The 24,939-nt window shown below is 47.2% G+C and overlaps 1 protein-coding gene across 4 annotated transcripts in view; it reads left to right on the top strand.

The window, feature by feature from the left end:
- The window catches only part of GSK3B (glycogen synthase kinase 3 beta), a 376,205-nt gene that overhangs the window by 255,815 nt on the left and 95,451 nt on the right, over window positions 1-24,939 (top strand). For all 4 annotated transcript variants that reach the window (XM_069202693.1, XM_069202692.1, XM_069202691.1 and 1 more), the window contains exons 4-5: window positions 13,450-13,560; window positions 24,596-24,726. In XM_069202693.1, the coding sequence (XP_069058794.1) occupies window positions 13,450-13,560; window positions 24,596-24,726 (242 nt within the window). The remainder of the gene's footprint in view (window positions 1-13,449; window positions 13,561-24,595; window positions 24,727-24,939) is intronic.

Below are 24,939 nucleotides of genomic sequence, written 5' to 3'. Positions count from 1 at the left end.
GTCATGGTAGCACAACAGTCGGGTGATAAATAAATCACACTTATTCTAATTTACCTAAATGACAGTTTTATTTTAGTCCAATATAATGGTGAAATAGTGAAAACAAAGGAACATGAGTAATTGTCCGGACGCATGAGATCTATTCCCCAAGCCATGTGTTTATTTCATTGACTGGTAAGAGAGAAGAACCCAATAAGGCCCATATTTTATCATATTAGTACAATATTTTGCCTCCCCGTTCTCATCACTTCTTAATCAAATCTGTCATATTAGAAGGTATTGCTCTGATTACTTTGTGGGGCGCGTCATGTGACATAATTCTATGGTGATAGTCATGTAAGATAACTTACAATGTTTAAACAGTATGCATCATCTTGTTCTAAAGCGTTTCCCAAAGTCTTTCCAAGTAAGCCAAGTGTAGCAGTAAATACCATGTCTAAGCTAGCGCATATCTATAGCCCAGTCATAGGTTATATATGTACTTACCTCCAGATATGCCCATCCCAGAATCTGGCGCCTCAGTCAAACTGATGAAACTCAGAGTGCGGGGTTGGAACAAATGTGGGCAAAGGTTGCGTCAACGTCACCATTTTGTGCGTTGTAAGAGTCTGCCAGGTGTATGGAAATTGTAGCCCACGCAGAGATTGTGTGTTCTTCCGGCATAAAGATAGAAGCAGTGACTAATATGTGGATATAATCACAGCTTTCAAGGGTGCAGTAATATTCTAACAACTTGGCAGAGCGAGTCAAGCCATCCAGCAATGCAGTCTGCTATACTCTAGTGGGAATCTGGTAAAGGAACATCGTTTGTCACAATATCTATTGAAACGGATATTATTCTAGCTAACAGCACCACAGAGCATTGTATGGGGAGCCAAGTGACACAAAAATGGATGGCTGTCAAGAGCATGTGGTCTGCTAGAGCTGTGATTTCATGATATTCTAAGCACTTTCTTGTACAAAGCTGTCACCTCTGGTATGGACCATCTTCCCCTCTGGTTATATCTTGATTTGGGAGAGTTCTACTCATGGAAGTTCATCACTGAGCTTTAGTGTATCTGTTTGTAGGGGCTCTATGCAGCGTTTTTCTCAGGCGTAAAAGCTTAGGCATGTGTTCGAGGTGGCTACTGTAGCGTAGTTTGTCTCTAGCAGCCCACCTCAGATCATCCTCACTGTGGCCAAGTGATTTGCCTGATTAGTCAAACCTGATTTACCTGATGTTACTTCTGTGTTCATTTATTCCTATCCTGATTTGTTTGTCGTGCATGTGTACCGTAGTGGGCAAGGGCTGCTGACTATATTACTCCCTCGCCATTGCAATTTGTGAAGCATTGAGGTTCCCGTGCAGTGTGCAGGTGAAGATGAATCTATGTGGAAGGCGGTGTGAATTGGCACACTAAGAGCCATATGGATAGTTCCCCACCAGCGTGGACAATCCCTAGAGCGAGGTTTCCATTTCGGTGTGAGTCTCTAGTAGGGCTTGATGGTTATTATTTTTGATCTGTTCATTAGCTTTACGAATGGTGCTGATGGGATCTGAACGTCGTCGTAGTTGTTCTGTCAGTGTTTGTGTGTTGTGAACATGTCCAGATTTGAACAGTTCTGGAAAGTGCCTCACTGATGAATTATCTCTTACGTCTTTGGGCTATTAGCACTCATACTGTAGGAGAGAGTTTCTGTGCGATGATTTCCTGTGTACTTCTGTTGCCATTTTGCAGTTGCTTGGCTTTATCACCAAGTGTAGGAAAGGTATGTGTTGCTGAACTGTCTGTAAACTTAAGCTAGGGGTTCAACCCATTGATCCATGTGAGGAAATCTTTGATGGGGAGTACCTGGAGTCTCATGACCCTTATGGTAGTCGGTTACTAATGTGTGTGGAAGCTTTATCATCAACACTATTCGTTGACTTGTCGTTCTTGATAATACGCCTCCTTGTCTTAGCTCCTGAAAGAGATGGGTTATTACAAGGGATCTGTCAGGATGCATTCGGATCTAAGCAATCCGTAGCTTTCCAAATTTCATGTCATTATTTCTCTCGCATTCATTACTAAATGTTTGCCCGGTATACTGTAAATATTGTACATTACCTCATGCCTTTTCATTACTCTGTGTATTTGACTGTCATAATTCTTATAATTTTGAATATTCAGCCTTTACTTCCCGAGAATCAGTAATCTTTACCTCGCCTATAGTTGTAATAAAATATTTTGGATCTACTTGCGGTCCCAGGGAAGAAAAGTGTGCTAGACCTTTCCACCCTATTACATATAGTCATTCTTTAGCAGGAGACATGAATTCTTGCACTCTGGCTTCATTACTAAACCGTGCAGCAGATGGTTCGGAAGGAATTGATGTTTGTGTTTTTTTCCCTATTTCATGTCCCTGTTTGGATTTCCTCTTGATAGCTGACAAGTGACAGTCCAATGCTTTGTCATACTGGGGTACCTGCTTCGGCACATCCTTCTGAGAGACAGACTTGTAAAGGAACAGTCTCACAGAGTGCCATGATGTCCCACACTCAGATGTGGTGTTTCAGACATGACTCACGCCAGTGTAGTTTGCTTTGGTCACTGCTGTTACTGAACACTTTCATTTTGTGCATGTCTGCAGTCCAACCCTAGTGTTGCCCTAGTTGCAAATATAATCGTAGTTTGAATTTCTTTTAAAAGTAGTCAAGTGTACAACATGTCTATTTACTTAAAGCATGTATTGCGCTGAATCACTGTGGTATCAGAGAGCTGACTCTTAGAACTGATAAGTACACCAAGCACGTCTGGTAGCAAAGATATGGAGCAAACAAGATTAGAAAGCAATCATGATCTGCATGTTGGAACAGTGGCTGACGTTTAGAGGCTCTGGCTCTGGACTGAGTCTTCAAGGCCCGATGGCTGACCAACCCTGTCCCCTCGTCGTGCCTCTGATGCTGTGTTTGACTCCACGTTGTGTTTAGCGGGTAGTTTGCTGATGAACCTTAAGTTGCTGGTTGTGTGGACAACCCCAAGAATTTGACTTGCAACTTTTGTTGGCCACTGCAGCTATTTCTGGGTTCCTGTGAAGGACTGAGAGATTGTGGTCCCTCAGCACAGTCAGAGGCCTGGCCATTCATCTTTTCTTTTGTTTAGCTGTTGCATTTTCTCTGTTAGATCAGTGTAAAAGCCATATGTATTCTGATCCACTGATGCCATGTTGGACTACAGATCAAACCACATACAGAAATGTCTTATTCAGGAATTTGAGTAGGAGCTGCATTCCAATAACCAGTTTAGATACAGTTGTAAATTGTAGTACTGTTCCCTAACTTCCTGCACATATTTTTGTATTGTTTCTTTGCCTGAACAGGTATACAAAGTACAGGCATGCTTAGTGCAAAGATATTGTATCGGTCTACACTCAATCTTCACGAATTGCCCTCCACAGGAATGTTGTTAGTATGGTGACCTCTTCCGTGTGGCCCAAGAACTTTAGGATAAGTCTCTTGCAGGTACTTACTATCCCAGTTCATAATGGTACTGTGAAGAAGAGTGGCGCAAAAGTGAAACTATGTAGCAAGAACAGACAGTGCGAAAGAGGGGAATTTGCAGTCCATTGAAAAGATCTGGCTTCCTCCAGTCCTGATGATTTGGAATACATTTAGTATCATGCCATTGAATCCCAGTGTATTAAAACACAGCCAGTTGTCTGATTTACATATTCTGGTAGAGCTAGTGTTTCAGAGACAAAACACAACTTCTCTGGAAAGGTCTGCACCAATCCCAGTCATTGATGACTTGTTCTAATATGCAGTTTACCTATACAACTGGGGGTTCTGTTCCATATCTTTCCTTGTATGTTGTGGTGCTTGTCTTTCTCTGAAAAATCAGCGAGTTGTTTTTATACCACTGTAGGAAGTTGGCTCTGTATGTACTATTTCAAAGTGAGAAATAGCATGCACATAGTCCAAGGGTTCCCCTTAGAGGTAAGATAGTGGCAAAAAGATATAATTCTAATGCTCTATTTTGTGGTAGTATGGTTGAGTAGTAGGCTTATCAGAGGGTAGAGCTAAGCATTTGTTGTACTCACACAGGCAATAAATGAGGAGCACACACTCAAAGACAATTCCAGGCCAATAGGTTTTTAGATAGAAAAATATATTTTCTTAGTTTATTTTAAGAACCACAGGTTCAAGATTTATAAACAATACTTTAAATGAAAGGTATTTCACTCCGGTATCTTAGGAACTTTGAATCATCACAATAGCATGTACAGTTTTTGCAGAAATGGCAATAAGCTATTTTAAAATTGGACACTGTGCAAAATTCAACAGTTCCTGGGGGAGGTAAGTATTGGTTAGTTTCACAGGTAAGTAAAACACTTAAAGGGTTCAAAGTTGGGTCCAAGGTAGCCCACCGTTGGGGGTTCAGGGCAACCCCAAAGTTACCACACCAGCAGCTCAGGGCCGGTGAGGTGCAGAGGTCAAAGTGGTGCCCAAAACGCATAGGCTTCAATGGAGAAGGGGGTGCCCCGGTTCCAGTCTGCCAGCAGGTAAGTACCCGCGACTTCGGAGGGAAGACCAGGGGGGTTTTGTATGGCACCAGGGGGGACTCAAGTCAGCACAAAAAGTACACCCTCAGCGGCACAGGGGGGGCCAGGTGCAGAGTGCAAACGGGCATCGGGCTTGCAATAGGTTTCAATGGGAGACCCAGGGGTCTCTTCAGCGATGCGGGGGGGGGCTCCTTGGGGTAGCCACCACCTGGGCTAGGGAGAGGGCCACCTGGGGTCGCTCCTGCACTGGAGGTCGGATCCTTCAGGTCCTAGGGGCTGCGGGTGCAGTGTGTTTCCCAGGTGTCGGGGTCTTTGGAGCAGGCAATCTCGGTCAGGGGGAGCCTCTGGATTCCCTCTGCAGGCGTCGCTGGGGGGGCTCAGGGGGGTCAACTCTGGCTACTCACAGGCTCGCAGTCGGTGGGGAGTCCTCCCTGTAGTGTTGGTTTTCCGCATGTTGAGCCGGGGGGAGTCGGGTGCAGAGTGGAAAGTCTCACGCTTCCGGCGGGAAACGTGTGGTCTTTAAAAGTTGCTTCTTTGTTGCAAAATTGCAGTCTTTGTGGAACAGGGCCGCTGTCCTCTGGAGTTCTTGGTCCTTTTAGATGCAGGGTAGTCTTCTGAGGCTTCAGAGGTCGCTGGACCCTGGGGGACGCGTCGCTGTTGCAGTTTTTCATGAAGTGGGGAGACAGGCGGTAGGGCTGGGGCCAAAGCAGTTGGTGTCTCCGTCTTCTCTGCAGGGCTTCAGGTCAGCAGTCCTTCTTAGTCTTCAGGTTGCAGGAATCTATCTTGCTTGGTTCTGGGGGCCCCTAAATACTCAATGTAGGGGTGTGTTTAGGTCTGGGAGGTTAGTAGCCAATGGCTACTAGCCCTGAGGGTGGCTACACCCTCTTTGTGCCTCCTCCCTGAGGGGAGGGGGGGCACATCCCTAATCCTATTGGGGGAATCCTCCATCTGCAAGATGGAGGATTTTTAAAAGTCAGTCACCTCAGCTCAGGACACCTTAGGGGTTGTCCTGACTGGCCAGTGACTCCTCCCATTATCTCCTCCGGCTTTGCCGCCAAAAGTGGGGCCGTGGCCGGAGAGGGCGGGCATCTCCACTAGCTGGGATGCCCTGTGGCGCTGTAACAAAGGGGGTGAGCTTTTGAGGCTCACCGCCAGGTGTTACAGTTCCTGCAGGGGGAGGTGAGAAGCACCTCCACCCAGTACAGGCTTTGTTACTAGCCACAGAGTGACAAAGGCACTCTCCCCATGTGGCCAGCAACATGTCTGGTGTGTGGCAGGCTGGCAAAAACTAGTCAGCCCACACTGGAAGTCTGGTATGTTTTCAGGGGGCATCTCTAAGATGCCCTCTGGGTGTATTTCACAATAAAATGTACACTGGCATCAGTGTGCATTTATTGTGCTGAGAAGTTTGATACCAAACTTCCAGTTTTCAGTGTAGCCATTATGGTGCTGTGGAGTTCGTGTATGACAGACTCCCAGACCATATACTCTTATGGCTACCCTGCACTTACAATGTCTAAGGTTTTGCTTAGACCCTGTAGGGGCATAGTGCTCATGCACCGATGCCCTCACCTGTGGTATAGTGCACCCTGCCTTAGGGCTGTAAGGCCTGCTAGAGGGGTGACTTATCTATGCCATAGGAAGTGTGAGGTTGGCATGGCACCCTGAGGGGAGTGCCATGTCGACTTAGTCATTTTCTCCACACAAGCTGGCAAGCAGTGTGTGTGTTAAGTGAGGCGTCCCCAGGGTGGCATAAGACGTGCTGCAGCCCTTAGAGACCTTCCCTGGCATCAGGGCCCTTGGTACCAGTTACAAGGGACTTAGCTGGATGCCAGGGTGTGCCAATTGTGGAGGCAAAGATACAGTTTTAGGGAAAGAACACTGGTGCTGGGGCCTGGTTAGCAGGCCTCAGCACACTTTCAAATCATAACTTGGCATCAGCAAAGGCAAAAGGTCAGGGGGTAATCATGCCAAGGAGGCATTTCCTTACAACCACTCTCCAAGTCCTCTCCACTTCGAGCCAAAGATGAGCCTACCTTATTCAAAAAAGGAAATTGCTCTATGGGGTAGGGTCAGTCATAGATGTAATATGCGATTGGTTATAATCTCCAGAGACCACTGGTACAGAAAGGCCTGAGGGGCCGCGCTAGAGAAACTTGAGTGATTGAAACGTTTTAAGGACATGGGCCCTAAAACAAATTAATCACAAACATCTTGCCTTGCCACTAATGACAGCTAATTACGTTTCAGCATACAGAATAGTAGGGAGCAGAAGAAATACTAATCAGTGGCTTAATGCTGATTCAACTCAGATGAACCTTTGTGTTGCTCAGGCCTCCTTTTACCTGCATGTCACAAGGGCAGAATTTATTTTATCAGTCATGCATTCTGAAAATTGCCCCTACCTATTGGTATCAACTGGGAGTTGAAGCCATACTGAGAAAGTCCTTACCCATGGGATTCAACAAGGAGTTAAATCACCCCTAAAAAAAAACCTAAGCAGATTTGGATCTGTACATTCTGAGATTGTAAAATATCTACATTGACATTAACTGGGAGCCAGATGCTTGCAATTTGAGGTTCCCCCTTCTCATGACAACTGGAGCTGAACCAGCTTTGATTGCCTACCCCTTACTGGCATCAATTGGAAGCTGGAGCTGTATGTTCTGAGATTTCTCCTCTCTATAGGAAGTGCCTAGCAGCTGGATTCATACATCCGAGATTGCCCCTCCCCATCAGCATGTACTGTAGCCCAAGTCATGTATATGCGATGGTTTCTCTCCAGCATGGAGTAAGAGCTGGAAGTGTGCAACTGGAGATTGTTTAGGAGCTGGAGCCTTGCATTCATAGGTAACCCTTCCTCACAGGCATGGACTGGGAGCTTATGCCACCGTTTCTGTGATTTCCCCTCCTCATTTGTATTCAATGAGAGCTGCAGTTATACATTTGAGATTTTGCCTCCCAGTGGCATTTAATGCACGCTGGAGCAGTGCATTCTGAGATTGCCCCTGCCCTTGGGCATCCACTGGAACTGGACCTGTACATTCTGAGATTTCTCCTCCCCAACTTGGGTGCTGAAGCTATGCATTCTGTAATGGCGCCTTCCCAGAGCCCTGGACGGGGGAACTAGAGGTATACATTCCGAGATTACCCTGCCCAATCCCAAATAGGCATGTACTAGGAATGGGAGTAGCATATTTTGAGATTTCCACTCCCATCGGCATCGACTACATGCTGGAGCTGTGCATTCGGATATTGCCTCTCCCCCTGTTTGCCAGATGGGAGCTGAAAATATGCATTATGAGATACCATCCTCCCCCTCCACTCACAGGTAGACTGGAATCTGGAGACATACATTCCGAGATTGTCCTCTCATTCACATTAACTTGGATTTGTACATCTTGAGATTCCACTCCCCATTAGCATCGGCTGGGAGCTAGAGACTGGCACCTTAGTTTCCTTCTCTCTTTATTCTGCTATCGCTTCTCTAGATGCTCACTGATTGGGAGCTGGAGCCGTGCATTTGTAGGTGGGCCCTCTCATAGCTATTAAATGGAAGCTGGATTTGTATATTCTGAGATATTCTCTAGATAGTCATTAACAGGGAGCTGGAGCCATGCATTTGTAGATGGTCCCTCCCGTAGGTATGGACTGGGAGCTGGAGTTGTATATTCCAGATAGGCACAGACTGTGACCTAAAGCCATGCATTCTGAGAGAGTCTGTCCCCACAGCATTAACAGAGAGCTGGAGCTGCACATTCTAAAATTCTCTCCCCACAGGCTTTGACTGGGAGCTGCAGTAGTACATTTCGACGTTCATTGAGTGGGGGCTAGAACCTTACATTCTGGGAATGCTGGATAGTGTATATATAGAGATTGCAGGAGTACTACATTTTAACATTGTTGCCACCCTCCCTCTCCTCACACACAGGTGTTGAGTGGCAGGTGGAAGCAAACCATCTGGGGTTGTCCCACCCTCACACACACATTGCTCCTCCATGGGCATTTACTGGAAGCTGACCCTCTGTATTCTGGGATTGCCCCTCTCTCACCTAAGCACTTACTGGGACATGGAACCGTGCATTCTGGGATTGGTTGAGTAGACCAGTTCATCACTGTTGCAACAGAAACCCTATTCATGGAGGGCTCTGAGTTCCTTCATTACGTTAACTCAGAGAGAAGTGAAGGGTCGTGTCTGTGGGATGACTAGTTTGTCTGGCATATATGGTACCATGGTATCGGATAGAGACATCTAGCTGCAGATTCCTTACCTTTAGAATTTTCCTGGCATCAGCTTGGAATCCAGAGCCTTTGCAGACCAATACCCTTATGCTTGCCATTGGATAACATTGTTTGGATCCATTTGGCATCTTTGGAGCCGTCTGATGTCATGGTTGCTTATAACAGCACCACCCAGGTGTGTGTACGTCAGTTCTTTTCCTTCAGCGACGGTTAAATCGCAGATCCATAATTGAGCTACCCTCTGCCTTTTTCGACCTTTCTCAATACTTTTTTGCTCCTGTGCAGGATGGCTTCTAGGAAGACAGGGTTCAGGTTCTGTGGGACCTGCCAATGCGCCAAATCTGTGACGGACCCCCACCAGGTATTTCTCTGGTGCCTAGACCAAGACCACCACTCGCAGTAGTGTTCTTACTGCCAGGCCATTGCTCTGAAAGCTTTGAGGGAGCGGTCCCTGAAGCTCATGGCGGCCCGGCAGTCAACATTGGCTGGCATGACTCCTCGAAAGTCATGGTCCTGGTCGAAGAGAAGGTTGCAGGACTGCTCAAGGAGCCCTAAGTTCTCTTCATCCCATTCAGGGTCCTCCAGGCACTCTGGGAAGAGGCACAGAAAGACGTCCAAGAGGATTTCATCTTCACTCTATCCATCGACTGCCGTGACGAGTCAGGAACGTTGACGTTCCAGGAACAGTTCTGCGTAACTGTTGCCAGGGCCGACTCAGAGCTGATTCCGAACCTCCCCCTTTTCTTGAAGCCAGAGCGCCCCCCGCTCAGCTCAAAGAGTTTTACAAGGCCATGTGTCTTGTATTGGAGTGGGCTGGCCCCGAAGGGAGTGACCGCCCCTCCTTCCCTCCTACCCCATAATTCCCCCCCCCCCCCTACACCCCCCCCCCCAAGTCCAGTTCCTCCCATAGGGAGGTGCACAGAGCTCTGCTAGGTGGCCAATTGATTCTGCTGTCTTGAAAATAAGATGTGCAGAGGCCCCTGGAAGCATCTGACTGATGACTCCAGGTAGCCGACATCCCTGATCCCCTCTGATAGGTGGGTCACTCCAGAGAGTGACCAACCCCCTTTTAGAGTACTTAAGGGCTCCCCCTGAGGGTGGGTCCTCAGATTCATCGAGCAAGACTCTTCAATGAACTCTCTGCAAGACATCTTCTGTTTCTGGCCTTCGGGACCGCTGCTGGTCTGTGGTGGCATGCAATTGTCCTGTTCACAGGAGCCCCTGTGCTGGGTTTGGACCAGGGCCCCAGCAGAACATCAGTGAGGGCTTCATTAAAGGGCAAAAAGTATTCAGAAGTGGAAGCCCCAGACTGAAGCACCTTTGTCAGGAGGTTAGGCCACCAGAGGCAGCTCAAGGCCCAGGACCTCTGCTGCCCTCCTCACCACCATGGAGTAGGACGCTTCCTCCTCCGTAACCATGGTAGGGGGAGAAAGCATGCCAGTGTCGGGAAGTATCCAGACCACTGGTCCCACCCAGGTCCGTCCGACAGTCCATGTTATCTTCCAGCTGGTATTCCAAAGGGGCCAGCAACCCCTCCCCATCATACCCCAGCCCAAGAGATTAAGGGTCTGGATCCTTTTCTGAATCTGCGTTGCACGATACTGGTCCGGATCTGTGTCTGAGTGGGCAATGTGGATGGGATCAACTCAGACTGTGGGCACATGCAGCGTCTGAAGCATCGTCGGAACCGACATCTGGGAAGATCGAGTTGGTACAACGGACATCATTTCGGATTCAGGAACGAATCCATGGGTACCCCTCGGAACCGAGGTGAAAGCCACCGGTGCGGAGCACGAGGGGGTCCCTGTGGGCTCCGTGGAGCAGAGTTGGACTGCACATATGAGGCACATGGCCTCATAGAACTGACGGAGTTGGGCAGGGGTTGCTCTGGCTCCCAGAAACTCAGGGAGGCGCTGAGTCGACCCAAACACAGCCCGATGACGGAGGCCTGGAATGATGATGCTCCTTTTCCCTCTTCGTGCCGACGGATGGCTGGGGTGAAGCCGATATCCGACCATCCTGGGGACTTTGAGTGGGACGATGAAGAATTAGGGTTCCTCGACTATTCTCAGGACCTTCCTCTTGACCAAGATTGGGACCGATGCGTAGCCGAGCACTGGGCTACAAGGTGCTTTAGGGACTGCTCCCTCAAAGCTTTTGGATACATGGCCCAGCACTAGGAGCACAAATTCAGGTCGTGGTCCCGCTCCAAACACCACAATCACATGAGGTGCAGATCCGTCACTGACATCACCTGATGACTGGATCCACAGGGCTTGATCCCTGTCGCACCAGGAGTGTAGACACTCAAAAATCTTAGACAAAACTTCGAAAAAAAAGACCTGTCAAAAGTGACTGAGGGGGTATCTCTTCTTTGGATCTGCGCTGGCTGGCACAGAAAGGAAAGAACTGACGTCAACGTGTCATGTCGATCCTGTGACGTCATATGCAGCGCGCATGACGACAGATGTGGAGCCGACCGACACCACCTAATGGCGTGCCGGGGTACTACTTGAAAAAAATCTCTGGATCCAGACGGAGGCCTTGGGGAAGTTCTAAGGGTAAGGAATTTGCAACTAGAAGTCTCCATCAGATGCCAATGTGCATTGCTAGCAGCGTACGCATTTTCTAACATGAAGGCCATTTTCTGGTAAATACAAACGCAGTATTTTCTGTCCAGCAGCATTTCATGCCACTATACAAAAACATTACACAGGAGCATAAACATAATCTTCTCTGATCACAGTTTTGACGTTTCTAATCATATCAATTGTGTAAGCCAAGCATATGCTTGGGCACATGTTGCAGAAATAAATCACTCTCCATTTTTATTTAGCTTTTGCCTTACTTTTAGGTCCAGCCTACTAGACAGCACATGTCTGTTGGGAGGCATATCGTAGGTTACCAAAAACAGAGGGGCTTCAAACACACCCATTCCTTAACACTGGTTGTCTTTCCTGTCACTCTCATTTGCCTCTTTCTTACGTGTCCCAGCTTGTCAGTCGCATGTTTGCCCCTCCCATTGAGCATTGCTTCTTTACAATAACATCACTTGGCTGGCATCTCTTTCAAGCTCTACTTTTTTGTCTCTCCCTCATGTAGTACTCTCCCTCTGCACTTTGTGTTGGTCTCAACTGCCCGAGTGGTACTCCCTAGCCCCCTTACTCTTGCACTCACCTGTGTGCCTCTCCTCATTGCTTCCCTGCGTTGTTCCTCTCCCCCACCTGTGGCCCACAACCCCTGTATTGCTTTTATATCCCTCTCCACTTGTGCCCTCCAACCCCTGTATTGCGTCTGTCTCCCCCTTGTTGCTTCTGTGTCCCTGTAGCCCTCCCTTTGTTTTAACATCACCCGAATCCTCCCCTGTGTTTCTTCCATGTGCCTCCCACCCTCCCCTGTGTTGCTTCTGCATCCACCTAAACCTAAACTGTGGGTCGCAACACACTGGTTGGTCGCCACCGATTTCTGGTGGGTCATGAAAGAGCAATAAATAGATGCCTTTAGATTTTCTGTTTATCTTGTCACTTTTGCTGTGCTTCAAAGATAGCGGTGAAATGTCAGGCTGTGTGTTCTGACAAATTGCTTTTTATTCTTTAGCGTGGAGTTTGGTGTTTACTTTTATTTCTTTGACTGCACAGTGAGAGAAGTTTTTAAAGTGAACTATGTGACAATCATGTTGAGGTGCATGGAGTGTGAAAGGAAAGGTTATATGATGCCTTATTTGTAACACAACAAAATGTACATTTCTGTAAATGAACTGTGCACATTTCAGAATATTTCAGCAGTCAGACACCTTGTGATTTTGGGGCACAGATACCACAGGCTACCACCCCAATCTGAAATGTGTTCTAGTTCCTGTGGAGTTCACCATCTGCCACGTTTATGGGCAGATCAATATCTTGGCCACAGTCACATATAGACATATTGAAGGTCATGGTCAAGGTTGTGACATTTAAGAACAATTGCTGATACGGAAGAACATAAAGTGCAAATAGGTTGTGTTGGTATTTCATAGCTTTTTAAAAGCATGTTTATTTTTACATTAAAAAAGCAACCCTACCTCATTTCCGTTAAAGCTAGGTGGATCACGAACATTTGTCATTTTAAAAATTGGGTAATTGTCCTAAAACGTTTGGGAAGCACAGCTCTGATACTTGTTCAAATGAACTGTTCGCAGTAGCAAAGGCTGTGGAATGACACGGTGCACACAGTACAAGCACCATTGGTCACTTTATTACACTTAATATCACAGCCGAGTCATGAAGTCATGACCAGAGGATTTATTCTCTTTGATATGTATTTGAATCAAGATCTGGTGTTTATATTTATTTGATCATCTTGTGTGGTAAGTGAGATTTATGCGAGCTTTCCCGTTGTAACTAATTGATGTTTGCGCATGTGCGAGGGGGACGTCTAGCAGTGCCATCAAGTAATGGCCTGTCCTCTTGAATTCACACCAGTGTTCAATGCCTAATGGGCTCCAGTTATTAGGTGCCTTCCTTCGATAAGAAGCAGCACTCACACCGGTAACCCCGGTACTAAAGGACAACCTGCGCATTTTTTATCTTTTACGCTTCTCCATTCCACAGTGTTGATGATTGTACTCCGGTCCCCTCTTGTTAAAATTTTACGCGGCTTTTTCACTAAGGACACCTGTATTTAAACATCTATTTTTTTTTCTTCCAGAAAGATGAGGTGTATCTCAACTTGGTGCTAGATTATGTGCCCGAAACGGTATACAGAGTTGCCAGACATTACAGTCGAGCCAAACAGACCCTCCCGATGATCTACGTCAAGGTAAGAGTTTGAGTGTGGTTGGATCCAGTGGTGCTGTGTGCCTCCTGGGTACAGCTGGAGGTCCTGTTACCCTGCGCTTCATGTCTGAGTCTTTACAATGCCGCTCACCCGGGCATCATGACAGCAGTGTTGAAAGCGGAAGCTGTACCATGTGAACCTGTGCTGGCCACCCAGAGGGCTGCAGCAACCCCTCCGGGTAGCAGCTCTCATACACTCCCTGCCCAATCCTCACACCTGAGTGGGTATTGCCACCAGTATCTTCGCTATATTAGAAAATCAATTTTCCATCCATCATTCCTTCCTTTACGCAGATGATCCAGATTCCACCCATGAGCTGCAACCCCTCTGCCTTCCCTCTGTCCTGTTGCACCTTCATTGTGGCGGCCAGGAATGGATCTTCTGTGTTTGGGATGCTGGTGTCTATCTGCGACTCTCGTCCCTTCTGTTGACTCCACTCCTGATCCGCTTCGGTTGTGTGGGTTTGTTTCGGCTGGTTGTATTTGGCGCTGTTCTTGCCTCTGTTGTGTGACTCTTGATGGTGACGTGGAGAGGTGTGGGATACTCGGGCAGTGGCCTGGACAGTTAACAAGTATGAAGGACCCCTGTGCTCAGGACCCGAGGTTCACATCTGCAGCCAAGGCGTTGTGTTGCGTACCTGGTTATCGCTCACTGCTCCTGTTTTTCTCTGTATTTTTGGAGCTCAGGTGTTGTATGCTTAGTTGGTTTCCTTGTGCCTGTCTGCAGCTCGGACAGTGATTTGCACCCTCCCTTAGCCTCAGGTCCTGGCTTCAGAAAGGTCCCTTTGGCTGATCCGTCTGTTTCAAATGTAATTGGCTTGAGCACTTGACTCCTAAACTAATCCCAGAAGATGTTTGCTTCTGTTACCGCTCTCCTGGCTTCACGATGATGAGGGGCTCTGCATGGGCGGAGTCTGGCTTTCACTTGCGTCCCAAGTTTTGTGTGCTTCACTGGTGGGGTAGTATCTCCGGTAGTTTAGTCTCTTCATCTTTGTGTGCATTGTACAGACGTCCACTTGAGTGTGGGTGGGCAAACATTTTCATTTCTTTGGGCAACCTTAAGTATTTTTTAATCGGAATAACGCTGGGCGTGCTCTGGGCTTTGAAGACCCAATGCTGTTAATCCTTCTGCGCGGACAATTGTTAAAATCAGTGCTGCTTGAGGTCCGTAAGGTAGCATGGGGTCGGTATCCTAGCTTTGTTGCATGCTGCCATCTAGTGGTGGATTGCATGATACGATTTGAGGTTTTGGGAAACGGATGTTTACCGGCGTGTCGAGATTCTACTGGAAGGCACGCAGGAAAACCTCATCTCGTTCAGCTTAAAATTTGTTAAAATAGTTGTACAACTAGCTCTAAGCCCGTAGACTGAGTACAGCATTGTGTGCTCCCAGGCGGTTTCACGAAGGGAACGTTTTTGTTGGCCATCACACTACGGTCTCGCTTCCTCCTGTTGCAGCATGTGATGGGCTCTCCCCCTTCTCCTTGTTACCTTTCTCTTCCAAAATTCGCGTTCGCCCTGTGTTTTGGAAGATCACGTGCCTCGTTGTTCATTACGTGCAAGACTTGGGATGGAGGGGACTTCTTTTCACACATGGCTCGAGGCTTCTGGACAGCTTGATCTTCTGCCTTAATGTTGGAGGTCGCTCGGCCTTTCGAGAGACGCCCCGACCTGTCTCCCTAGGCTCCAGCGTGCCTTTGTTTCACGCTCTGAACCAAGAAAACGGCGAGTTTTAGAAGGAAATGTAAAGAAGCAGCGAGCCACATTGGTCCTTCATAATGACTGGCTCCGCCGCCCGCCCGGCATTAGGTGGGCAGCCAGGCAGCATTAGCTGCAGTTCTTCGCAACATGCTGTGGTTTATCGCTGAAAAAGGTTCACCCAGGACGCCGTTGAGGAGCTGTAGAGTACTGCCATGACCTTTTCCTAATTTAGTAATAATTCCGAATTTCATAGTTAAAATTGTGATCTGTTTCTTCTTCGGTGAGTGTAGATAGGTATTGCTCATAAATCATTTACCTCTATCACTGAAACTTAGTGTAAGTTGTTAAGGACTCGTGTCAGGCTTAGTGTCTGCCCAGTTTTTTTAAGTACTCCACAGTGCTGCAGCTGCTTCTCTGGTCCCAGTAGTAATCCCTCATTCTTAGTCCTCTAGAGAATTCTGCAGCTGCTTCTTTGGTCCCAGTGGTAATTCCTCATTCTTAGTCCTCTAGAGAATTCTGCCACTGCTTCTTTGGTCCCAGTGGTAATTCCTCACTCTTAGTGCTGTAGGCAATGCTGCAGCTGTGTCTCTGGTCCCATTGGTAATTCCTCATTCTAAGTCCTCTAGGAAGTGCTGCTCGCTGCTTCTCTGGTTCGGTCAGTAATTCCTCATTCTAAGCCCTCTAGACAATGCTGCAAGCTGTTCCTCTAGTCCCTTCTGTAATTCCTTATCCTCAGTCCTCCAGACAATGCTGCAGCTGCTTCTCTGGTTCCAGCGGTAATTCCTCATTCTTACTCCCCTAGACAGTGCTGCAGCTGCTTCTCTGGTGCCGTCGGTAACTCTTCCAGTCTAAGTCCTCTAGGCAGTGCTGCAGCTGTGTCCCTGTTCCCAGTGGCCATTCCCTATTCTTACTCCTCTAGACAGTGCTACAGCCATGTCTCTGTCCATACATCCACTACCCTCAAACATAAACACATCATTAAAAGACATTGTTAGAGTTAGAGCTATTGGCACTGTAAATAACAAATGTGAGATCTAGTGCATTGCAAATGCTTGTTTCAAGAATGACATTTGCAGTGTCCTTCAGGGGAAGGCACACAATCGTGCTCAGTACTGGCCTGCAAAGCTCTGCTTTCAACAGCTGTAGAATCAGTTTTCAGCTATCAAATGGGATTCCAAGTTGAAGGTCCTGAGCGTTTCTTCTGTGAGAGGTGATCAATTGAAACTTGATGGAAGCTCCCAAGGTTGCGTCACATACTAAGACCGCTGCATGTGGTGAGAGGCATTTAAACCTGTGTGCAGCAGCCTCTCGTTTTCTTACTTGTGCCCAAAACTTGATCATTTGCATCATGGGCTTTATTTGGAAGCTCTGGAATTGAAAAGGCTGTATTTGCTGATTTTGGTTGGTTGCTATACCTGGTCGATTGCAATGAGAAGTTGACTGGGGTGTCTTGCTTCTGATTTTGTTATTGGGACATGACAATGATCCGTGCAGGGTGGGTAGGGGGTTTGGAGGTTATTTGTCGCTTTGATGTAGCCTAGTCTGTGAAAAAGAGCCTTTCTGGAAAACTGCAGAACGAGTTCAGTCCTAGCTTCTGGGCTCATGGTGTTTAATGGCAATGACTAACAACTCTGAAGATTCACCCCCTCTTTTGTATGGTTAATTGTGAACTGGGCAATTAGCCTTTCTGCGCTTGGTTTTAGATTGCAGCCTGTGTTGTGCAGGGCACACCACGTTCCTTTAGGTATTCTGGCCTCCTCCCAATTGAGTTTATTAGCAGGATTTGTAAAACCCACACCTAACTCCAGTGGGAAGCTGAACAGTGAACATTGCAACAAGATACATAGCTGACATCTGAGGATAGAGTGGCAGGTACGTTTACAATGAGAATGGTTGACAATAAACCGATCCAAACAAATAAGCACATTTTGTTGCATGGTCTGACCACTAGCCTACACGCTCTGTAGCTGTGACCAGGGGCGGCTCCTCCATTAGGGTGGGGGAGTGTTACCCCCACCATCTTCCCCTCAACCTCAAGCCCACCACCGCCAACAGCAGCAGCTGCAAACCTTTTACCAAACAATGATAATAAACTGTGTTGATTATAGTTTTTTGGTAAAAGGACGGCCACAGGGGTGATGAGCAGTGAGGGGGAGTGCTCCCCCTCAGAGTGCATGCGTCTTTAGCCGGCCAAACACACATGCGCAGTAGCCTCTCTCCAGCCTCTGGACGATCCCAGCCAATCCTGATGCTGCTTTAAGCAGCTTCAGGATTGACCGCAGGGCAGGCTGGGAGCCTGTGTTTGCAGCGCAGAGACGGAGGAGTGGCATGCAGCAACCCCAACCTCACCCGTGAACGATCCGCAACTGACTGTGACCTTTAATCTTCAGGGCCCTGGTCTAAATAGAATTGCAATAGGCAGTGATCTATTCTTAAAGTTGGAACTCTTCTCAGCCAAATCTTGGTGCTATGTGTAACCACTAAGATCTGTTAGGTAAAGTACATTTTTGTTTCCAATCAGTCTCCCTGGATTATGAGTTTCTGCACCCTGAATGATTCCTCCTCCCTTTATTCCTGAGGTGATGGGAATAGGATTGTGCGCACTGTTGGGTGTCCAGCGTTTTGTATCTGCTGTGTGCTGCTGAGGTACAGATGGCTCTGTTTCAAAAGAGATTTAATTTAGGTTTTTCCATAGTGCAAACCCCTATCAGATCAACAAGAGCAGTAAAGCTGCTGTCATCACAACCAATCTTGCCCACTAGAGCATGCCCATGCTGCCATCTATCTTCGGCATTGGCAGACCTTCCACGGAAACAGTTGGTGACCAACACCTGAATGGCCTACCTATCTTGACTCTTATTCCTCTGTTTGCTTTAGGTAACATTCAGTTGTTTCAGAATGCGGGTAGAAAAATTATTGAAACTAAGGGCCAGATGTATCAAAGGATTTTACCCATTCTGTGCCTATGGGAAAAAGCTTTCGTACATATGGCCCAAAGTCCTTGCTCAGACTGCATTATACTTTACCTTAACCCCTTCGCTGCCAGGCCTTTTCCCCCTCAGGTGCCAGAACTTTTTTCGGCTATTTGGGGCAGTTCACGCTTAAACCCTCATAACTTTTTGTCCACATAAGCTATCCACGCCAAATTTGCGTTGTTTTTTTCCCAACATCCTAGGGATTCTAGAGGTACTCGGAGCTTGTGGGCTCCCCTGGAGGAGACCAAGAAATTATCCAAAATACAGTGGAAAATTTTGTTTAAAAAAAATGGGAAAAGGGCTGCAGAAGGCGGCTTGTGGGTTTTTCCCCTGAAAATGGCATCAACAAAGGGTTTGCAGTGCTAAAATCACCATCTTCCCAGTGTTGAGGAACAGGCAGACTTGAATCGGAAAACCACATTTTCCAACACAATTTTGGCATTTTACTGGGACATACCCCATTTTTACTATATTTTGAGCTTTTAGCCTCCTTCAAGTTAGTGACAGAACTGGGTGTGAAACCAATGCTGGATCCCGGAAAGCTAAACATTTCTGACAAGTAGACAAAATTCTGAATTCAGCAAGGGGTCATTTGTGTAGATCATGGATACTCAAAGTATGGCCAGGGGCTGCATGCGGCCCCCTTGACCTTTACATGCGGCTCCCTGGGCTAGAGGAATACAGGGTTGCTGGTCACTCGATCGTAAATAGCGAGGCAATCGTTTATTTCAAGGTTAACTGGTGTTAAGGAAAGGAAGTAACCAAGGAGTCCTGAGCTTCACTTTAGAAGCAAGTTCACTTTTAAAGACATCTTGCTAGCAAAAGTGTAAAAATATAACAGTCACTTCAAAATTCAAGAAGTGTATTAAGTTAACATGCAGTCCAGTTCACCTAAGTATAATTTATTGTATCACTACAATGAGAAGTATTAATTTAAATGCGATATTTTTCCAACAGGAATTTAGAAACATACATTTTCACCTCTACCCTCCAAATATGCCAATAGTGAATTAAACAAGCAAGTCAGGTGCGATGTGCACTTTTTGAGTGAACTGGGTTCCTATTATAGATGAACAACATTGTAGTTTATTAAATCAAACACAGAAGCAGATTTGTACGATGCAGACCCTGAACCTAAAATAAAGCAATTGCCCCCGATCACACAATTTGTAACAGTGGGAATGCCAAGATTAATCCCAGGTTTTCTAGTTTCATATTGCTCAGTTCAGCCACTAGATGTATATCCTTTGCTTCGCCTAGCAATATTTAACCGCCAGTCCTCCCAACCCCCTCGCCCGACCACCATTACGTTGGCATTGATGAGGCCCTCGGGCACATCACAAACCAAACCTTTTGGCCCCTGGAAAAATGTTTGTGAGTACCCATGGTGTAGATCCTACAAGGTTTTCCTATAGAAAATAAACAGGTGAAATAAAAAAAAAATATTGAAAATGAGGTGAAAAAAACCAGCCACTTTTCTCCACGTTTTACTTTAACTTTTTCCTGTGATGTCATAATTTTGAAAGCAATATACCGTTACGTCTGCTCGACTCTTCTGGTTGCGGGGATATATAGGGCTTGTAGGTTCATCAAGAACCTTGAGTACCCAGAGCCAATAAATGAGCTTCACCTTGCAAAGGGTTTTCATTGTATACCGGGTATACAACAATTCATTTGGTGGAATATAAAGACTGAAAAATAGTTATCAGGGAAACCTTTGTATTTCCAAAATGGGCACAAGATAAGGTGTTGACAGGCAGTGGTTATTTGCACATCTCTGAATTCCGGGGTCCCCATACTAGCATGTGAATTACAGGGCATTTCTGAAACCGACGTCTTTTTTACACATACTTACATTTGGAAGGAAAAAATGTAGAGAAAGACAAGGGGCAATAACACTTGTTATTTTATTCTGTGTTCCCCCCAAGTCTCCCGATAAAAATGGTACCTCACTTGTGTGGGTAGGCCTAGTGCCCTCGAAAGGTAGTATCCCAAAATGCTATGTGGACACATCAAAATTATCAAATACAAAACTACCTGTTTTTGCGCAGAGAGGGAGGAGGGGTTGAGGGTGTGGGGGTGCAAGGGGTAGTGTGCCTTGCGTTTTTGGTCCTAGGCTCAGCAGTCATATTTCTGAAAACTAGGCACCTGAGGGAGTCCAGGGAGGTGCAACTTGCGTGGATCCTCCAGTGTTTCCTTACCCAGAATACTCAGCAAACCTCAAATTTAGCTAAAAAAATATATGTGGGATCACTGCACCAGGACAAATTTCCTACCACCCAACATTCCCCTCAGTCTCCCGGTAAAAATGATACTTCACCTGTGTAGGTGGGCCAAGTGCCTGTGACGGGGAAGAGCCAAAAACATGTCGAAATTGAGGGGGAACCAAAGCGGGTCCAAAAGCACAGTTTGAACAAAAACATTTTGAGGCTGACAAGTGGGGCAGAATTTTTATCAGTATAGATGCGACAATGCTGGGTGTTAAGAATTTCCTTCAGATTTCGGAAGGTTCAATCACAGAAATGTGGGGAAAAAAATTGTGATTTCCAGCAAAGTTGGACGTTTGGAGGGCATTGTGGGTAAGAAAATGGTGCGGGTGCATGTGAAGCACACCACCCTGGTCTCACCCAGATGTTTAGTTTTCAGATGTGTCTTGGTCTTGTGAATTTTTCTACATGGCAGCGTCCCAGAGTCCAAAATGTGCAGAGCTCAGCATTCCAAGTGGGACGATTTTGAGAGTTAGACAAGCTGTCATGGCCCAAATGTAAAACCAGAACCCAAAATAATCAAATGTTGCTTACTGTGGGATAAGAGGTTTTAGCGTGCGGGGTAGAGCTGAAAGACTGCTAACCCTTCAGTTGGGGTAGGGGCATAACCATGCCCATACTGGTTGGTAGCCACCAACCCACAATTTTTAAAAAAAATTACCGGTCATCTAGTAGGCTTTCTTCCCCCCAGGGGAGTGGATCGGGGGTAATTGTCCCATCTGCCCACCGGTGGGCAGAACAACTTTGGCGCCATTTATTTGGGGGTGGGGTTATGGCTTTTGCATTTCTCCTCCTAACCGTGCTGGAAGCTGAGCTTCCAGCGCGGAGGGGTCAGTCTCTGAGGTCAGCGCGCATTTGCGCGCTGAGGTCATCAGACACCACGGGGTGGCGGGGGCGAAGGGGAAGAGATTCCCCTTCAATCCCTGCCCAGGGTGTGAGGGGGTGCCAGTCCCTTGAGGGGAGTGCTAGCGCTTCTCCTGAGGGCCGGTAGCAGGACGTAACAGTTACGTCCTGGGCACCAGAGCAGGGCTGCCCAGGATGTTACTGTTACGTCCTGGGCCCCTAAGGGGTTAAGGTAAAGTTAGTTAAACAGGAAAACAGCATTGACTCTTCCAGAGCTCCAGTAAGACACAGTATAGAACAGCACGAGCATCAGCAGTACAGCCTTTCTTACTGTAAATAAGGTGTACAAGGCAGCAAGGAAACGATCTGTGACTGGGGTAGAATGTGTGGCAATGTTCGGCTTTCCGTCCATCATCCTTTTGTGTTGATAAAGTTATCTTAAGTGGCTAGGGTATGCCCAGACGTGGGCCCTGTGCTCACTGCACCAATGGATTCAAGCTAGCCTGGCTGATGAGGGGTGATACCCCGAAACTGGTCCCAGGATGCATGTTCCTGGTCAAGGGAGGGCCTGGCAGTTCGGAATGAACTGTTCCCATGGGGAACAGGATCAAGACATATTTGCGTGTGGTGGGTCCAAATTGGGGTGACGTGGCGAGCAAGATACCAATGGATTAAACCCAGATGTGTGACTGGGGTGAATGTGTGACAGTGTTAAACATTCCAACCATCATCTTTTTGTGTTGCTTCAGCAAGGAAAGGTTCTCTCCCAAACCAAAAACAGACGCAGCACAGATAAAAGCATGAATACTTCAGCGCAAACAGAACAAGTACAGCAGCAGATGGAACAGCAGCACAAGCTTCCTTCGCATACATAATGCCACTGATATAGGCAGTAACAGTGCACCATTCCTCACACTCAAGTACAGCAACAGAAGCAACAGCAGTGTAAGCTTTCCTCACATGCACAGTCACTGGCCTGGGCATGAGCAGTGCAACATTCCTCACACAAGGTACAGCAGCATTTGCAGCAGCCTCGTACGCTTCCCTCACATACACAGGGCCACTGGCTTAGGCAGCAGTGCACCATTCCTTCAACACAGAACAAGTATAGCAGTAGGTGTAACAGCAGTGCAAGCTTCCCTCACATGCACAGTGCCACTATCCTAGGCAGCAGGGCGCCATTCCTCACACACACAACAAGTACAGCAGTAGGAGTAACAGCAGTGCAAGCTTCCTTCATATGCACAGTGCCACTATCCTAGGCAGCAGGGCGCCATTCCTCACACACAGAACAAGTACAGCAGTAGGTGTAACAGCAGTGCAAGCTTCCCTCACATGCACAGTGCCACTGTCCTAGGCAGCAGGGCACCAGTCCTCACACACAGAACAAGTACAGCAGTAGGTGTAACAGCAGTGCAAGCTTCCCTCACATGCACAGTGCCACTGTCCTAGGCAGCAGGGAGCCAGTCCTCACACACAGAACAAGTACAGCAGTAGGTGTAACAGCAGTGCAAGCTTCCCTCACATGCACAGTGCCACTGTCCTAGGCAGCAGGGCGCCAGTCCTCACACACAGAACAAGTACAGCAGTAGGTGTAACAGCAGTGCAAGCTTCCCTCACATGCACAGTGCCACTGTCCTAGGCAGCAGGGCACCAGTCCTCACACACAGAACAAGTACAGCAGTAGGTGTAACAGCAGTGCAAGCTTCCCTCACATGCACAGTGCCACTGTCCTAGGCAGCAGGGAGCCAGTCCTCACACACAGAACAAGTACAGCAGTAGGTGTAACAGCAGTGCAAGCTTCCCTCACATGCACAGTGCCACTGTCCTAGGCAGCAGGGCGCCAGTCCTCACACACAGAACAAGTACAGCAGTAGGTGTAACAGCAGTGCAAGCTTCCCTCACATGCACAGTGCCACTGTCCTAGGCAGCAGGGCACCATTTCCTACACACACAGAACAAGTACAGCAGCAGATGCAACAGCAGGGCAAGCTTCCCTCACATACACAGAGCCACTGACGTAGGTGGCAGCAGTACACTATTCCTCGCACACAGAATAAGCATAGGAAGAGCAATAGTGCAGTCGTTAGTGTGTGGGTTTGTGGGACTGTCAACACTTAATGTTTCTGGTGCGGTGCACAGTTTGATAAGCTTGTGAAGAGGAAGCCATGGTGGAAAGATACGAGCAGTGTGTGGAGTCCTGTAGAGTGAGATTGTGATTGAAAGTTGAGGCAAATGGAGGAGGCAATGCAGAAGTAGGAGGATGAAGCAGAGGTGAGTAGGAGGTGGGAACGGGGTTGTGTGAGTTGTATGGATAGGCAGAACGAGCAGAGTGGAGTTAATGGAATGGGGAATCTAAAGAGTAAATGGCGCTGAGAAGGGGTGGCAGAGGAGAGCAAACTTCGAAGGGAGGAGGGGTGGTATAGAGCACACAGGAGACTTGGTGAGGGTCAGACAGATATACAGGAGATAGAAAGTGCGAGTTGAGAGAGAACTATATGCCTGAAGTGAAGAAGGGAGAAATGAACGAAAGGTAGCATAATGATGGTTATGGGAGAAACTGAAGAGAGGGTGAGTAAAAAAGGGAAGAACTAACATGCCAGACAAGAAAAATGTGATTGGCACCTGGGAAGGGATAGCAGATGGAAGAGTGAATATGGCACAGACAGAGAGAAATGCACTGTGAGTGCCCTGAATGGACACAACTGCCCATGCATTGCTATAGAAGCACTCTTTCGGCAGCATTAGGTACACTGATGGATCCAGGTACTTCTTGCCGTGTAGTCAGTTTGAGACATTCATACCCTCTGGAAAAACGGAAAAAACTGTGCTTCCTGCTGCAGTGTTCAATGACTGCCCTTGGTCACATGCTGATTGCTGCAAGGATACCTTCTGGGGACATTCAGAGCCAGGTCTGTGTGCCAGGACTTGAGGACCTATGAATTGGATTGTAGTGAGAAGTTTAGGCTCTATTCTGTTGATGTACTAATAGGGATTCACACTTTAGTGTAATGGGTTGACCCTTTAGCTTTTTAGTCCACATTTGCTAGAAAAATGTATTGCGTGAAAGTTACTTTGGACGCACATTTTTGACTACAATATGGGTTTTGTTATGAGAGATTACTTGTGACGTTTGGTTGTGAAACACTCTGGAATGTTAGAAGTGGGTGAAAGGTGGCACTCATGTTCCAAAGTGAAGCTGTACATTGTCAACCCTTCATTTATTTTCCAGCTGTACATGTATCAGCTGTTCCGGAGTTTAGCCTACATCCATTCCTTTGGGATCTGCCATCGGGACATCAAGCCACAGAACCTTCTACTGGACCCCGACACAGCTGTCCTAAAGCTTTGCGACTTCGGAAGGTAAGCCTTTCAGATTCCGTCTTTCGTCCTCTGACCCTTTGAAGCTGTTTCAGCTTGCACTCTAAATGCAAATTGTAAGAGGATATAGAGAATTATTTCTTTGTCTGACCTGGAGTAGCCTTCTCCTAAGGCTGAGGTGTGCATATTTAGAATATTGCCCTGTGTAGCTCATGTAGGCTGCACAGCAGTCATTAGCATATAATTCACTTACAG

The sequence above is a fragment of the Pleurodeles waltl genome, chromosome 8, assembly GCF_031143425.1.
Source record: "Pleurodeles waltl isolate 20211129_DDA chromosome 8, aPleWal1.hap1.20221129, whole genome shotgun sequence".
Lineage (NCBI taxonomy): Eukaryota > Metazoa > Chordata > Amphibia > Caudata > Salamandridae > Pleurodeles > Pleurodeles waltl.
This window is presented reverse-complemented; position numbering and strand designations above follow the sequence as displayed.